The sequence below is a fragment of the Monodelphis domestica genome, chromosome 7 (genome assembly GCF_027887165.1).
Source record: "Monodelphis domestica isolate mMonDom1 chromosome 7, mMonDom1.pri, whole genome shotgun sequence".
Lineage (NCBI taxonomy): Eukaryota > Metazoa > Chordata > Mammalia > Didelphimorphia > Didelphidae > Monodelphis > Monodelphis domestica.
Genome location: NC_077233.1, coordinates 229,383,693 through 229,400,623, shown reverse-complemented (window position 1 = coordinate 229,400,623; position 16,931 = coordinate 229,383,693). Strand labels below are relative to the sequence as shown.

At 39.6% G+C, this 16,931-nt stretch overlaps 1 protein-coding gene across 2 annotated transcripts in view; it reads left to right on the top strand.

Annotated features, from left to right (window-relative positions):
- EEF2K (eukaryotic elongation factor 2 kinase) overlaps positions 1 to 16,931 on the top strand; it is a 69,445-nt gene that overhangs the window by 32,997 nt on the left and 19,517 nt on the right. For both annotated transcript variants that reach the window (XM_007498241.3, XM_001366833.4), the window contains exons 4-12: positions 6,094 to 6,154; positions 6,790 to 6,827; positions 7,960 to 8,131; positions 8,810 to 8,959; positions 9,959 to 10,091; positions 11,493 to 11,617; positions 12,215 to 12,413; positions 14,064 to 14,131; positions 15,982 to 16,059. In XM_007498241.3, the coding sequence (XP_007498303.1) occupies positions 6,094 to 6,154; positions 6,790 to 6,827; positions 7,960 to 8,131; positions 8,810 to 8,959; positions 9,959 to 10,091; positions 11,493 to 11,617; positions 12,215 to 12,413; positions 14,064 to 14,131; positions 15,982 to 16,059 (1,024 nt within the window). The remainder of the gene's footprint in view (positions 1 to 6,093; positions 6,155 to 6,789; positions 6,828 to 7,959; positions 8,132 to 8,809; positions 8,960 to 9,958; positions 10,092 to 11,492; positions 11,618 to 12,214; positions 12,414 to 14,063; positions 14,132 to 15,981; positions 16,060 to 16,931) is intronic.

The following is a 16,931-nucleotide window of genomic DNA, read 5'->3' as shown; positions in this document are numbered from 1 at the left end:
TATATAGTCTTCCTCCACAAGTATGATGCCATGTCTTTTAATTTTCAAAAATTGATTTTGTTTCTGACCTCTGAAAATTAATCTTTTTGTGTGGCATTGTTGCCTTTTTTCCCTTCTTTTTTGTGGGAGAGCATGTTGTTATTGTTGTTCTGTTGTGTCCAGCTCTTCACGACCCTCTGGACTTCTTTCTGTCCATGGGGTTTTCTTGGCAAAGTACTGGAGTGGTTTGCTATTTCCTTCCCCAATGCATTACCTTTTGTCGATCTTGGTTAACAGCATAGCTCAGTTTCATTGAGCTACATAAGCCCCTCCATCACAAGAAAACAGTAATCCAGGACGGCTATGAACATAAAATTTTTCTGATCTTTTTATTTGTTAAATTCAGAATGACTGATCGAATCTCGGGGAAATCCTCTTGATATCTTAAGTCAAAATAAGAACATTATTTTTATCTATTAAAATTTTTTCTCTGCTAAGACAGCCCCTGTGCATGGCATGATTTGATCCTTAATCATCTCAGCCTGGCTTGTCTCTTTAGTTGCTTTTTTTTCCTAAATAGCAACTCTCATCTGTCACTTTCCCTGTAATCATCACATTAAGTTGCCCAGCCTTCCAGATGTTCTCTCCTCTTTGTAGATGGCATCCTGTCCCCTTTCAATACTTCTAGCATGTTAAGTAATAGCTTCCATTTACATAATGTTTTGCAAACTTTAAAATATTATCTGATTTGAGGCTTAATTGAGAGGTAACTTGGTGTAATGGATTGAGGGCCACTGTCAGAAGCAGGCTCTTCTAAGTATGTGGAAATCTTCATTTATTTGTTGTTTAAGTTCAGAATGAGGCAGCTAGATGATTCAATGGATAGAGTGCTGGGCTCTAGAGTCAGGAAGATCTGAGTTTAAATTCAGCCTCAGATACTTCCTAGCTGTATGACTCTGGGCAAGTCACTTCACCTTGTTTGCCTTAGTTTTCTCATTTGTAAAATGAACTAGAGGAGGAAATGACAAACCACTCCAGTATCTTTGCCAAGAAGACCCCAAAGACTTGAACATGACTAAACAACAAGAAGTTCAGAATGAAAAAAAATATTTATAGGTGTCCCTTCCACATCATGGAAATTAGAAACATGATACCCCTGAGATCTGGAAAATCCAAATAAAATTTTTGACCCTCCTTTCATACCAAGAAGTCTGAATTCTTTTTCTTTTATGGGGTGTTTACAGTACAGATTGTAAACTTTGGGTTAAGTGTTTGGACATGGGTTCTAAGTAGGTTAATTTGGAGATATCTCTAGATTTCTAGCCATTTTTTGCAACTTTACATTTTTACTTATTTTAACTTTAAAAAAATTATGTATTAGAAAAGAAATTCTATTTATGCTATGAAATGATAAAATATATTTATATTATATAATACTATACATATATTTTATACATTTCTGAGTTTCTAACTTTTTCTGTCATCTCTTGGCCTTTGGGTGTTACGTGTGGCTTCCCCAACACTCCCCCAAAATTCTAATTTAATTTCTTATGCTGACCATGATATATCTAAACTGCGATGGGAAAATTCACTTTGTGGAAGGGATTCCTTTATTTCTTTTCTCTAAAAGTAATCAGAAATTTTGGGAGAGAATCTGGAGGCAGCAGATGTTCTCAACATATTCAGTGTTACTCAGTTTAAGAGGGAGAATGTCTGAGTAATGCCATATTCCTCCAGCAGCATTGGGCTTGTATTTAGGAAGACTCAGATTCAAATCTCACCTCTGACAAAATAGCAAAATAAGGCTTAACTTTAACTTAACCTCTCAGGGCTTTAGGCAACTCTGTAAGACGTTTTATATTGCTGAGAATTTGCTGAATTGGATTGATAGGGCCATTAGATGGTGCAATGGATAGACAGAGCACTGGGCTTAACCTGTTTGCCTCAGTTTCTTCATTTGTAAAATGAGCCAGAGAAGGAAATGGCAAACCACTCCAGTGTCTTTGCCAAGAAAACCCCACAATGGGTCACAAAGAGTTGGACGTGACCAAAACAAATGAAGAGCAACATTGGTATAAGCTTTACTCATTATCCAGTGAAATTACACTCTGTTCCCTTTCCTGATCTGATTGTGCCCTGTGAGAGAAGTACTCCAGATGTTGTGCCCTCATTTTAAAGATGGGAAACATGGAGACTTGCCCAAGATCGCGCTGCCTCTGGGTAAAAATGAGCACTTCCATATATATTACAGAAGAGAAAAAATGAGGACTGATCATGAAATGGAATTTCTACTTTGGAGAACTTGCTATTCTTTTCAGCTATGCAGAATAATATGCGGCCCCCCCTCCCCCATCCCATCTCCCCACCCCCATCCCCACCCCAGTGTCTCATCCTGCACTCTGAGCTCTTCACTTCTCTACTGGACCATAGGTAGAAGGTTCCAGCGTCGCTCCAGCTGACTGTGTGACTTTCAAAGTTGTGCCAGGCTGCTAGTGTACTCCATGTACATGGCTAGAATTCTTTCTGGGCTTCCTTCGGAGAACAGAAATAGTTTTTCAAGAGTTCATCAAATTTTATTCTGGCATTTTGATAGGATTGTTTTTCTGGATTTTCCTCCCTTCCATGATTTAAGAAGTTTTCCCAACTGTGGATCTAAATGTTCTCTTCCAATGTAGCAATTTTGACTAAAATGGTGGAACTTGTTTAAGAAAAAAAACCAACAACCTCATGTCCCCAGCCCTACCCCACCCCTAAATTCCCAAGCTGTCATTCTGGCTGGGAATTTTCAATAACTAGTTCTTATTTGAATGAAGAAAGGAGTGTTTTGGGTCTTCCCTAAGGGAAACAAGGGTGTGGTTTTGTACTGGGTACAGATAGATCCAGGGACAGCCTGTGAGGTTCTTTTCCTTGACCAACTTGCCTGGATGAAGCCCAAATCAGATTTAAAGCCAAAGTTAATTAACATTTGAGGGCTGAAAACTCCTAAAGATTTGGAAAGACCTGAATCAGCGAGAGAATGGAAAAATTAAGCCCAGAAAGTATGTCCTAGTTTGACAGACACACTGAAGATGATTTACATAATAGAAATAATGATAAAAAATAATGTTTATAAACTGCTCTAAGGTTTGCAAAACGTTTTCAAATATGATAGTTGGATCATCACAGAAATCTGGTGGGGTTAAGAGTGTTCCTTTTTACAGATGAAGTAATGAAGGTGGAGAGATTGTCATTGATTTACCCAGTCAAACAAATATTTGGTATCTAGAAATTCAAATCTATGTCTTCCTCATTCTAAAAGTCTTAGTGTTGGGGGCTGCTGGGTGGCTCAGTGAATTGAGAGCCAGGCCTAGAGACTGGAGATTCTGAGTTCAAATCTGGCCTCAGACACTGCCCAGCTGTGTGACCCTGGGCAAGTCACTTTAACCCCCATTGCTTAGCCCTTACCACTCTTCTGCCTTGGAACCAATACATAGTAGTGATTCCAAGATGGAAGGTAAGAGTTTTAAAAAAAAATGTCTTAGTGTCCTGTTCACTAAATCACTTAACTGTCTCAAGTGTCTCCATAGAATTCTTATTGTTTCTTTGTAAAGCAAATAAACCTACATTATGCCATCTGCCCTACTATGGAAGGGTGGAGTTCTGACCCAAGTAATCCTGTGGTATATATTGTAGTAGTAATATGCATATACAGGGAGAGAGCATGATTTTGTGGAAGGATATCAATATTAATATTGGAGGACTTGGACTCAAAAAATCTCAGGGTTGAATCAGCCAGAGGCTCCCAAATCCAACTTGTATCTGACTGATGCTATACTATCCCCCTTCAAGCAGTCATCCAGCCTTTTGGTCCTGATGACCTCCCAAGGCAACCAGTCATCTTCGAGGAAGAGGCATTTCTGATTGTTAAGAACTTGTTTCTTTCTAGCCAGCCTATCAGTCCACTTCTCTACAGCTACCGCTCCCTGGGACAAAGCAGAGCAAATCTAATCCTTCTGATACTAGGACCAGTCACTCAATTATTTAGGATTTATTAAGCACCAAATATTTCCAGGCACTGTGCTAGGACAACAAGTACCCCATAAAATGAAACAATTCCTACATAAAAAAAGCTTATCTTCCTACTGAGGAAAATAACACATAAATATAAAATGAATCTGCATAAATGTAAAGTGACTCAGTGCAAAAGAGGTCTTTTTCACGGTTCTCCTTTTTCTCCCCGACTTAATTATCTTGTCTGATCTCAAGCGGAGCCCGATCTGATCACCTCCTTCTGTCTCTTCTCTCTTCTTTCTTATCAGTGCCCAGCACTGAGCATCCTGGTTCTGGTGTCAGCTCTCCTGGGCTCTGGATATAGTAAGACCACCGCTTCTCATGCTCTGGTCTTTTTGCTATTAACTTCTCTGGCTTCCGTGTTTTATTGTTGGGCATATCTCTCCAACATATAGTTGCAAAATTGATTTTTTTTCCTACCTCAACTGTAGGACTTTATTTATAACCATGAAATTTAATTTATGTTTAGATCAGCCTGACATTTAGCCTGTTAACTACATCAGAGCCACTTGACTTCAAAAGATGTCATCCAGTAACCTTCAGAACTTTGTATCATCCCTAAAGTGATAAGCTTATCAATTGTACCGTCTTCCCATTCCAGAAACCAAATAAAAATTCTAAACAGCACAGTGACAAGGACAGATCCATTAGAGGGTGGAGCTATGAGAGTATTCCCTCCGAGCTGGCATTGTTCCATTAATGGTAACTCTTTTGGTCCTCCAATTACTGGAATCAGTCCTAGCTCTGCTTCTTACTAACATGATACCCCCTTGGGCAAGTCACTTGCCCTCTTTGAGCATTAGAGTCCTCATTTATGAAATGTTTTTCTACTTACTGAAGATAAAATGGGATAATCTTGATTAAGCTCTTTGAAATCCTTTAAAGTCATTTAAGGATTTATATAGTGAAAATCAGACAGAAATATGACCTAGCTTGAAACATTTAACTGCTTTAATACCCGTGTACACCAGCATTAAACAGCCATTTTACTTTTATCTCATTTGAAACATACTTTTATGAGGTAGACTGCATAGATGTCATTTCTGGCATTTTCGACACTGAGACTCAGAGAGGCCCCTCTCAGGGAACTAATTCTCACCTTGGTAAGGCAGCTGTGAGGTAGCCCATTAGATAGTGCTGGACCAGAAGCCCAGAGTTCAAATTTACCTCAGAAATTAACTGGGACCTTAGGCAAGTCACTTAATAATCTCTGTTTGCCTTACTTTTCTCATAGGTGAATTGGAGATAACCATAGTTCCCTCACAAGATTGTTGGGAGAATCAAATGAGATGAGATTTGTAAAGCACTTTGCAAATCTTAAAGCAATATTTAAATGTTAGTTATTATTAGTGGACCCATATCTCCTCATTTTTAGCCTGGTATACTTGCCTCCCAAGGATATACCGAAGATCAGTAAGACAGATTTTCAGTTTTGATTAAAACATTTTTTTTTCATCTGACTTTTTTTTTGGACACGACCAGTAGAGGATTTGTTTTTCCTTAACTATACACATTTGTTAACAAGGACTTCATTTTCTTTCTGAGTCAAGGTTGTGGTTGTACAAGTAAGAGGAAGAGAAAGAAAAACATGTGTACAACATTTTCCTGGTTCTGCTTATTTCATTCTGTATCAGTCCATGAAGGACTTTTTAGCTCTTTCTGAAATAATCCTGTTCATCATTTCTTATAGAACTATTCCACCATCATCATGTACCACAGTTTATTCAGCCATTCTCAAATTGATGGATGTCTCTTTAATTTCCAATTCTTTGCCATCACAAAAAAGAGCAGCTATAAATATTTTTGTACATGTAAGTTCTCCACCCCTTTTTAAAAAATTTCTCCAGGAAGATTTTTTTCAATTGAAAAAGTTGAATTGTAGATAAAAATAAAAGAAAGTTTTGTAACATAGGACAGCCTGATTTCATTAGACTTTTGTGGACCCAAGGTAATTTGTCTAACTTGGCTGGGAGGGCAAAGGAGAGGACCCATCCAGAGTCAGAGTATGATGCACCTCCTTGATGCTCTATGAATAATCTCTGGGCATGGGTTCTGTCTTCATAGGTACAATGCAGTCACTGGCGAATGGGTTGAAGATGAAGTTTTAATCAAAATGGCTTCACAGGTAAGAGCCAGTCAAGAATTTATCTCCTTGACATCCATGGGAGCAGAACTGGTCCTCGGTATTCATTAGCTTACCCACCCTCACCTTCAGTCAATCTTTCATCCCTCTGAACCCCTACCCTTCTTCCCCCTCCAGCCTTCCCCCAGGACTTAGTCTACTCTTCATCTTCTTTGTAGTCCTCTCTGGAATAAGAGATCGGTATCCATCTTCTTCCTAGAGGACTCCAATGAAACAAGATGGTCCCCAGTCTTTAAAAGAGACAGACTTACCTGTGCAACCCAGATCCAATTACTTGCCAGTCCTGGGAAAGGGAGGGATAGAAAAGAGGGAGAGAGACAATTTGGAAGTTTGGACAACTTTGAAAGACTTATATGGAAATTTGTTATTACATATAATTAATAAAATAAAATATCTTTAAAAAAAAAAAAGAGCCAGACAGAGTTGACACCAATGGGGGGGGGGGGGTTTAGAGTTGAGTGGGAGGATGCTTGAGGAAGTCTCTTTGATTGGGGGAGGGGGTAGGAGCATATGATACTGAGGGGTCTTAGACCCCTGGCATGGCACACCAAGATTGATCCTGGGAAGAGGAAGGTTGGCTCACAATTAATAATGAATCTACTTTACTTTGTCCACAGCCCTTTGGACGTGGAGCAATGCGAGAGTGTTTCAGGACGTAAGTGGCTCAAACAAGATGCTCTGCAACCAAACCAAAACTCTTCCCCTTTCTTCTCCCTAAGGACCCTACTGTGTACTGGTATCCCAGGTGTCTTTCAAGTTGGTGAGGCTATAAGGGCAAGAGACCCCTCTAGCCAGACCCCTTTCAGATTGGAGTTCCTCAGTAGGACTTAATCTGATTAGGGATAGGGGTAAAGAAAGAAAAAGGGGAGCCAAGTTTAAAGATATTGCTCTGGTCTCAGACTTTGTCCCTTTTTCAGATGCTGTGTATGAGGTCTGTTATTTTGTTTCACCAATCTGATACTTTGCTGTCCTCCACAAATTCTGTAGTCCACCTGCACTGGCCCACTTATATTCCCCTTAAATATACTCCATCTCTTTGCCTTTGCACCCCAAGATCCCCATAACTAGAATGCTCTGCCCCTTCACCTCTACTTCTTCATTTGCCCTGATTTCCTCTAAAGCTTAGTTCAAATCCTATCTTCTGCAAGAGGCCTTTTCATTTCCCTGCAGCTGCCTAGTGCCTTCCCTTTTAGAGGTTTCCTTCCATCTGTCCTGTATACGTCTTGAATATATTTATTTATTATTTACATGCTATCTCCCCCATTAGAATGTATTTCTTGAGGGTAAGGGACAATGTTTATCCCCCTTTAAAATATAGGTTATTTGAGGGCAAAGATGATGTTTATTGTCTTTGTATCTATCTCCAGGGTCTACCACACTGCTTGGTTCATTTAATAAATGCTTTGCTGACCGTCTTGATGAATCCCTGACACTGGGAGACATTGAGTCAGTACCTGAGAGGGGCTGAACCTTGGGCAGAATCTGCCAGCACCATAGGTGACCCCAAAGGAAAGAGTGGAAGTGAGGCTACTTCATCAGTTGGCTGGAAGGGGGACTGAGCAAAGAGGAGGTTTCCAGTGGGGAATTTAATTCTGAGGAGGGAAGCACTCTTCCTCCTCTTTTTGCTCATGATAGGAGGCCACCATTTGGCCTTGAAAACGTGGCCCAGCGGAGCTGCTGAGGTCAGTCTGTGAAAGCGACTGGGAAAGGGTCCCTTACAAAGCTGGGGACTCAGCCAGGCCCCGGGGCTCCTCCAGGTTACTTCCTTGTCTGTGATTCCCCCTTAGGAAAAAGCTGTCTAATTTCCTGCACACTCAGCACTGGAAAGGAGCTTCCAACTATGTGGCAAAGAGGTACATTGAGCCTGTGAACAGAGACGTGTACTTTGAGGATGTCCGCCTGCAGATGGAGGCCAAACTCTGGGGCGAGGAATATAACCGGCACAAACCCCCAAAGCAGGTGTGCTGGCTCCTTCCTAGCCCCCTACTCCTGGGCTAATGAAGAGTAGATGGGGGGATATGGGTGGGGAAAGTACAGAACTGAAGTGTGGGGTAATACAGATGGAAAGGAAGAAAGGGGCAAGCAGGAATTTATGAAGTGTGCCTATTAGGTGATAGGTCCCGTACGAAGCACTTTATAAATATGATCTCATTTGGTCCTTACAACTATCCTGGAAGGGAGGTGCTATCATTATAAGCTAGCTGTGGCTCAGAGGGTTAAGAGCACTGAGCCCCAGAGAGATACTGGACAAGCCACTTAACCTCTTGTCTGCCTCACTTTCCTCATCTATCCAAAGTTGGAGATGATGATAATTGCACCCACCTCCTTGGGTTGTGAGATTCAAATGAGATACTATTTATAAAGTGCTCCACAAACTATAAAATACTATGTGAATGCTTGCTATTATTATTTTTGTATTTTGTGACTGAGAATTATAAAGGAAAATATTTACAAAGAATAAGAATAGGTTGGATGTAATATTTGCTTAGGGAGAAAGGGACACCAAACTCCTCGATAAGAACAGACTTATCCATCTCAGTCAATGGCAGAGCTAAACTTAACAACCCAGGCTCAGCTCTGAAAGTTGGAAACAGGGAAGGATGCTAATTTTCCTTCTTTCCTGCCATCTCTTGCCAGGTGGATATTATGCAGATGTGTATCATTGAGTTGAAGGACCGGGCAGACAAGCCCCTTTTTCACCTGGAACATTATATTGAAGGCAAATACATCAAATACAATTCCAATTCAGGATTTGTCCGGGATGATAATATCCGCTTAACTCCACAGGTGAGATGGAAGCATATTGGATCATTTGTCCTCTAGGCTTTGAATATTCTCTCTCCATGTTATTTGGCCCCAGGGTATTGTCAAGCTCTTTTCTAAGGGGGGGGAGACTATGGAAGATGGTGTTTTGTTTTGTTTTGAATTCAGATGTTCAATATGAGCTTTTACTCTTTACAAAATTTTACTTTACAAAGAATAAGAATGGATTGGATGTATTTGTATAACCCAGTGGAATGGCTTGTCGACTCTGGACAGGGGGAGGAAAGAGAGAATTGAAATAAAATAAATCATGTAAATGTGGGAAAATATTTAAAAAATAAATCAATCAATAAAATTAATTTTAAAAAAAGAATAGAACCAAGGAATAATGTTCTAAATTGACTAAATAAATTAATTCAAATGGGAAAAATTAAAAAACAAAAACAAAAATTAAAAAAAAGAATAGGTTGGGTGTAACATTTGTTTAGGGAGAAAGGGATGCCCACAGGTTTTACATTTATTTGTTAAAATAATGAAATTCAGCTAGTCTGAAGCCAACTCATTTTCCCAGGTTAATGAGTGAAATCCTTTCAGGGTACCTTCATATGAGATCATCAAGTTGGGTTTCAGCCTTCACCATAAACTTCACATCTAATCATTTTAAATGTGGTGCCTTTGTTCTCCTCTTTATGTTATTTGACAAACTATCAGGGCTAAACATTCGATTCCTACCAAAGAGGCTTATTAAAGTTAGTGAACCTGAGTCCTGAAGTTTATAGCGAGCTAGGGAAGGAAATGGCAAAACACTCTAGGATCTTTATCGATCAGACACATCAGCCCTCCTTATTCCATTAAATTGGGCAGTTTTAAATGAGCCGTTCTGCCAAGGGCAGAGCCAGATTTATATGTGGGCTCTGTTAGTCTGGAAATGAGCCAAGATGTCACCACGCTCCAGAGCCAGCCTGTTTCTTACCTTCAGTGTGGACTTCTTCTCCCATCCCGCCTCCCCTCCCCCCCCCCCAGGCCTTCAGCCACTTCACCTTTGAACGCTCTGGCCATCAGCTGATTGTGGTAGACATTCAGGGAGTCGGGGATCTCTACACTGACCCTCAGATCCATACAGAGACGGGTTCAGACTTCGGAGATGGCAACCTAGGTAGGTCAGAAAACCTTGCTCATTTCCACCCAACATGTGCTTTTCTGAATATTGTATGTAAGGCCATTTGGATTTGTTGCACCAATTGTAGAATGGGAGAGGTGGAAGGGACTTTTGAAAGGATTTAGCCCAGTCTGCTCCATTTTTACAGATGAGGAAACTGAAGCCCCGGGGGTAAACATAATTAATTCCAGTCCAAAGCCAGACAAGAACTCACATCTGACTCCCCTGCTTCTACTTTGTCCATTACATCCTGATTTATTTCAAACATAATAATAGGGATAATAATAGCTAACATTTATAGTATGCCTACTGTATATTGGGCATTATACTAAACACTTTGCAATTATTTTCTTATTTAAATACTTCTAACAGCCCTGAGAGGTAGATGCTATTTTTATCCCCAATTTACAGATGAAGAAACTGAGCCAAACAGGTTAAGCGATTTGCCCAGTGTCACAGTGTCTGAAGCTATATTTGAACTCAGATCTTTCTGATTTCAGGCTTGGCACTTTTATCTTCTTCCCCTTGCCCCTTGTACTCCAATAATTCATAACAGTGCTCTAGTCTTAGAAAGCAATTCAGTTCAGTTTAGTAATATTTATTTATCTAAAACATGTAATTATTATTATTTTTAATTTATTTAATATTTATTTTATTTATATAAAATAGTTAAATGCCTGCCATGTGCTAGCCATTGTACTAGACTGTTGTAATAAGGGACTATTTTGAATGGTAATTGATAACTAAAGATCAGGCTGTTATCTTTTTCTTCCTCCCATAATCCTGTCTTTTTGCAGGCTTTCCCAATTTCTCTTTTCCACACTGTGGAAATGCAAAGGCAAATCAAAACAGTCCCTGGTCTCAAGAAGTTTACATTTTTTTGAGGGGAAACAAGCGTGTACACATATAGGGGAATGCAAATATATATATACAAAGTAGTTTCAAGAAGGAAAGTATAGGTCTAAAATGATTGGCAGTTTGTTAACAATAGAACAGAGATTCCAGAAGGCACAATGATGGTCTAGGAAAGAGAGTGATAGAGGCACTGTGTGGATGGGGCCTCTTAGAATCATGAGAAGTCAGAGTGGGGCCATCTGACAGAAAATTGTCCTGGCCTTCATAAGAATAAAGATAATATTGATATGATTTTTATGTGGAAAGTGTGGTGGCAAGACCAAATTGGTTATACTGGACCCAGGCATATTGGAAGGGTTTGCCCTTGACTGAGTGAGTCAACTCTGCCCCCTGGAATCACTCTAGCATTGAGTAAATTATTTCTCCTAAGTGGAAAAGAAAGATGAAGGACCAGCTTGGCTGTAGAGTATGGGTAGGAGGTGGTAGGGGAATTATCTCTGAATTTTCTCTGGGGGAGCCATTGCTATGGACTTTTTACTCTAGGTGTTCGAGGCATGGCTTTGTTCTTCCATTCTCATGCTTGCAACCGGATATGCAAGAGCATGGGCCTCACCCCTTTTGACCTCTCGCCAAAGGAGAAGGATGCTGTTAATCAGACCATAAAGTTGGTACGTGCCTCTCGTTACACAGCTTGGGGCGTTATCTGCGTGCCCCAAGCCTGATGCCTCCTCTGGGTACTGTGACAACTTGCCATTCTCGATTCATGGCCATTTTCTGACCAGAGAGGTAATAAAGTTGGAATAGTTTATTGTGGAGGAGAGGGTTATGTCTGGGATATGTGCATGTTGCATGTTTATATTATAGTAGGCTAAAGTTGGAGATGGGTGTAGAATTCTTTCTGCCCTAATATCTCTCTTCATATTATTCACAAATATTTTATAATCTAGAAAATATTGGAGAATCTTGGCTTAGTATCTTGTTAAGGACAAGGAGAGGTAACCTGCCTTTCCTCATAAATAAGACATGACCAGGATATGGTGGTTGAAAACATTTGCTATAAAACTCCAGGAAAAACACAGAAAAGTAATTTGGGATCTTTTCTAGAAGCCAAGAATGAATTGACTTTACGTATTTGGCACTCATCCAACAAAGGCAGCATGGAGAGATGTCCACTGTTAAGAAATTTTGTGATATAAGGGAAAGACTTTGAATATATTTACAATTTTGTATGTGACAGTTTTTTCCCCCTTGACATTCTTGCCTAGCAATCAGCCCAGACCCTTGTTCGGGGCACAGAGGAAAAGTGCGGCAGCCCAAGAGTGAGGACCTTCTCAGGGAGTCGTCCACCACTGCTTTCTCGCCTTTCAGAGAATTCTGGAGATGAAAATATGAGTGATGTGACATTTGACTCCCTCCCTTCCTCTCCTTCATTCACACCACATAGCCAGAGAATCGACCATCTCCGTAAGTCACAATTCTTCTTCTTTTTTTTTTGTCAATTTCAAACATTATTCCTTGGTTACAAAAATCATTTTCTATTCCTCCCTCCCCCCCCCCCCCCCCCCGCCCTTCCTATAGCTGACATGCAATTCCACTGGGTATTACATGTGTCCTTGATCAGAATCTATTTCCATGCTGTTGATGTTTGTACTAGGATGTTCATTTAGAGTCTACCTCCCCAATCATATTCCCCTCGACCCATGGTAAGTCACAATTCTGAATGTGGGCCAAAACTGTTTTGGGGGGATGAGGTGCTATACAGGGCTTATGCTAAATGATTCTTGAAGGCTTTATTTATATGATTAATTTTTTTTTACTCCTATAAATAACTATCAGAACAACATAAGGATAATAATAAGTTTATAGATGTAATGTTATAAAGTTTGCAGAACTTTTTATATTTTATATTCAGGGTGTCCCAAAAGTCTAAGCTGGTATTGATTAAGAATTTTGGGACTCCCTGTACAGTATCTAATTTGATCCTTGTAAAAACCCTACTGCTGCTATTACCACCACCCCCATTTTACATGTGAGAAAAGTGAAACAAAAGAAGGTTGAGTGAGTTTGTAATCTCCTAAAATCGAATTTGATAGGTATTGAGTGATAACACATGTATAGCCTAGTGGAATTGCTTGTCAGCTCTGGGAAGTAAGAGGGAAGGGAGAGAACATGAATCATATAACTTTGGAAAAATACTTTAAAATAAATAAATTTAATTTAAATAAATAACATTTTAAAAATCTAATTAAATTCCCCCTGTTGGAATATTAAACCATTTTTTTTGTCCTGTCTTCAAGTCAGGATTTAGATATTGGCTAGTCATTACCAGCTGTGAAAGATGTTTCAACTATTAAGTCTCATTTACTCACCCTTTTTTAAATTTTTATTTATTTATTTATTTTTAAAGAACCTTACCTTCCGTCTTGGAGTCAATGCTGTGTATTGGCTCCAAGGCAGAAGTATGGTAAGGGCTAGGCAATGGGGGTCAAGTGACTTGCCCAGGGTCACACAGCTGGTACTCACCCTTTTTACAGAGGTTGTTTTCTGCTCTTTGACATTGTTTTTCATAAGCTCTTAAGGTACCTAAGGACTTTTTCTTTTTAGTGGGGGCATAGAAGGAACAAGACCTGTGATTTCATTGGAGTCGGGAACTCCTGGTATGAAAATGTATTTCACTGGTTTCTCTGTGACTTCAAGGTTTCTCTGACTCCAAGGCCAGCCCTCTATCTGCTCTGCCAAACTGCCTTTCAATTTCAATCTTAATCTGTTAAGAATCATCATGGTTTGAAAATTCTCTGGAAGGGTAGAATTTTGAGCCTTGGCTCTGGCCCCTCACACTCTGACCTCATCCTCATTTACCATCACCATTTCCATGACATCTGTGATTTCTGTAGGAAGCTTAACTCCAGTTACTTGTCATTATAAAGACCCCTGGGCTTTTCCCTATGACCTACAGCTGACATCCTTCTATATTTTCTCCCCTTTTAAGAATATGAATTCTCTTGAGAGCAGCAGACGTGCTCCTACTTCTCTTTGTATATCTAACATTTATCACAGTGCTTTGCACATAATAAATATTTTCACTCATGTATTCATTCATTCTTCTCCTCCTAGACTGGCCACAATTCAGTGACGTTGATAATCTGGGACACAAAGACCATGACCAACTGGATAACCACCGAGTGAGTATGAGCACTTGGCAAATAATCAAGAGAATTCTGAGTAGTCTTTGGAAGGCATTGGACTGGGGTCTAGAGGAGCCAGATGTTTTGTCTGAGACCAGAAGTGGTGAGGAACAGGAATAAGAGGACCAGGCATTGAACAGAGAACAAGTCAAGTGGATCAAGAACGGTTATAACTCTTAAATGCAACATTGGTCATCCTCTCCAAATTGAGCCTGAAGGGTCAACTTATAATATAAAACCAGTAAACCCCTGTGCTCCATTAATGTATATAGATATTTGACTTTGTATGTGGGGGTGGGGTAGAGGTTAAACAGTAAAGAGAAGGCAGTTCATCTCAAAAAAAAAAATTTTTTTTTTTACTCTTACTTTCTGTCCTAGTAACAACTCTTAAGCAGAAGGACAAGGGCTAGGCAAATGGGCTTAAATGACTTATCCAGGAAGTTGAGTCCAGATTTGAAGCCAAATCATCCCAACATAGGTCTGGGGCTCTCACCACTGAACACATAGTTGCTCCTCATTTCAAATTCTTGTAGTGGTGGTGAAGGGTTTTTTCCCCCCTCGAAGACATAGGGAAGGTAAAGTGATTTGTAGTTATTTATATATTATATTCTTTACATAGTGAAATTATTATATTCTTTATATATTATACATTTTTATATTATAAATGGAGGGGAGAATTAAGCTAATTAGAAAAGGATTAGGGTCTAAAGTTGGTGAAATGCTTCAAATCAGCAGCAATTCTTTTTTATGCATAAGACTCATACATGGTCTTAATTAAACTAGACATAGCAATTACGATTTGATAATTTTCCATCTCCATGCCTCGTGCCTTACAGGACAGTCACCATAGTGACTGCCCAGTGGCAACTGACATATATGGAGTCAACAAGCAAACCAGCATACATGGTCCATTCTGCATACAGATAGATCTCTACAAACATATTGCTATAGGATGAGGGGAATTAAAATTTTATTTAATTTTCAGATCTATAGTCTTTGCCTCCCTGCCCTTCTCCAATTGAGAAAGTAAAAATAAACAAACAAATAAATAAATAAAGCCCCCATTATTAACATGTTGTCAAGCAAAACAAATTTCCACATTGAATATGTCAAAAAATATATGTTTCCGGGGGCAGCTGGGTAGCTCAGTGGATTGAGAGCCAGGCCTAGAGACGGGAGGTCCTAGGTTCAAATCTGGCCTCAGACACTTCCTAGCTGTGTGACCCTGGGCAAGTCACTTGACCCCCATTGCCTAGCCCTTACCACTCTTCTGCCTTGGAGCCAATACACAGTATTGACTCCAAGACGGAAGGCAAGGGTTAAAAAAAAAAAAAATATATATATATATATATATATATATATATATATATATGTTTCCATCTCTATTCTGAGTTCGCTTCTCTATTAGGAGATGGGTAACATGTTGGTCATTGTGTTCATCAGAGTTTTGGGGTCTTTAAAAATTGTTTGCATTTACAAGATTGTTGTTATGATATAAATTTTACTTCTGTTCACTTCACTCTGCATCAGTTCATACAAGTCTTCCCAGGTTTTTCTGAAATACAGTGCAGAGTTGAAGATGGTAAATATTTCTGGGACTTCTAAATTTTTTTTTTCTTTATGTCTGTATATCATGTGACTCAGATATAGGTGAAAATGTTTTTTATCCTTTTAACCTGCCTTGTTTTCCTGATCTGTGAAATGATTAAAGATACCATTCTTGGGTAAGAATACAAAATGCCTTGAAAATACCAAGCATTGGTACACAAAGCCCAGCCTTGGAGTACTTCCTGGGGTTCCACCCTGAGAAGATTCCCATGAACACCATTGCCACTCTGTTTCCATAGGATTCTGAGAATGGTGGGGACAGTGGATATCCCAGTGAAAGGAGGAATGAACTGGAAGACATAGATTCCCGAGATAAGGTAAAAAAGCCTGTTGGGGAATAGAATTAAAAATCCTCTGTTGCCACTTCTCATTCTGTGGATGGGAATAGAGAGATATCTGCTGTCAGAAGTTTTCCCATTTCCTTAAGATGAGACCCTTCTTCTCCTTTTTGACAATTGTTTTCTGACATTTTAGAATTCAGATTTTCTCTCTCCCTCCCCCCTGTTCCTCAAGAAGATAAATAGTCTGGTGTAGGTTATACTCATACTTTCTTGCAATACATATTTCCATATTGCTCATGTCATGATAGAAGACACATATCACACATAAAATGAGCCTTCCCTTTTTGAAAGAAATGATATGAATAGGTGGGGGGGGTCCCTTAAAAAACAGGATTGTCTTGCCTCTCCATCATTAATCAGAAACTCCCTGGACAAATATATTTACTCCTCTTCCCAAGCTCTACTCCCTTCCCTGGTAGTGACATTTCTTTGCTACAGCACTTTCTGGGCAGAGACTAGGAAAGGGATTGCTTATTTCAGGATTAATTCCCTTCTAAAATTCATTGCTGACCCAAATCCGAACCCCTGGGAGTTGATGATTTCAATCCCTGTGTTTAAAGCATGAGGTCTGAAGCCATAGAAGAGTGGTAGGATGATGCAGGGGACTGGGAGTCAAGAGATTCTGCCCCTCACAGTCAGTGCCACTCAAGCCAGGCTATTTCACCATAAAAAAGGCTTTGACTAAATGGTCTCTGAGATTCCCTTCTAACCCTAAGAGACTGACATTTGAGTCATAGAATGAACAAGGCTATGAGAGAAAAAGTATAGGATATGGATAGCAATAGAGTTGTTGATATCCTATTCCTTTACTTCTTAGCATCTTTCCTTCCCTCCTTTTTTGGAAGGAA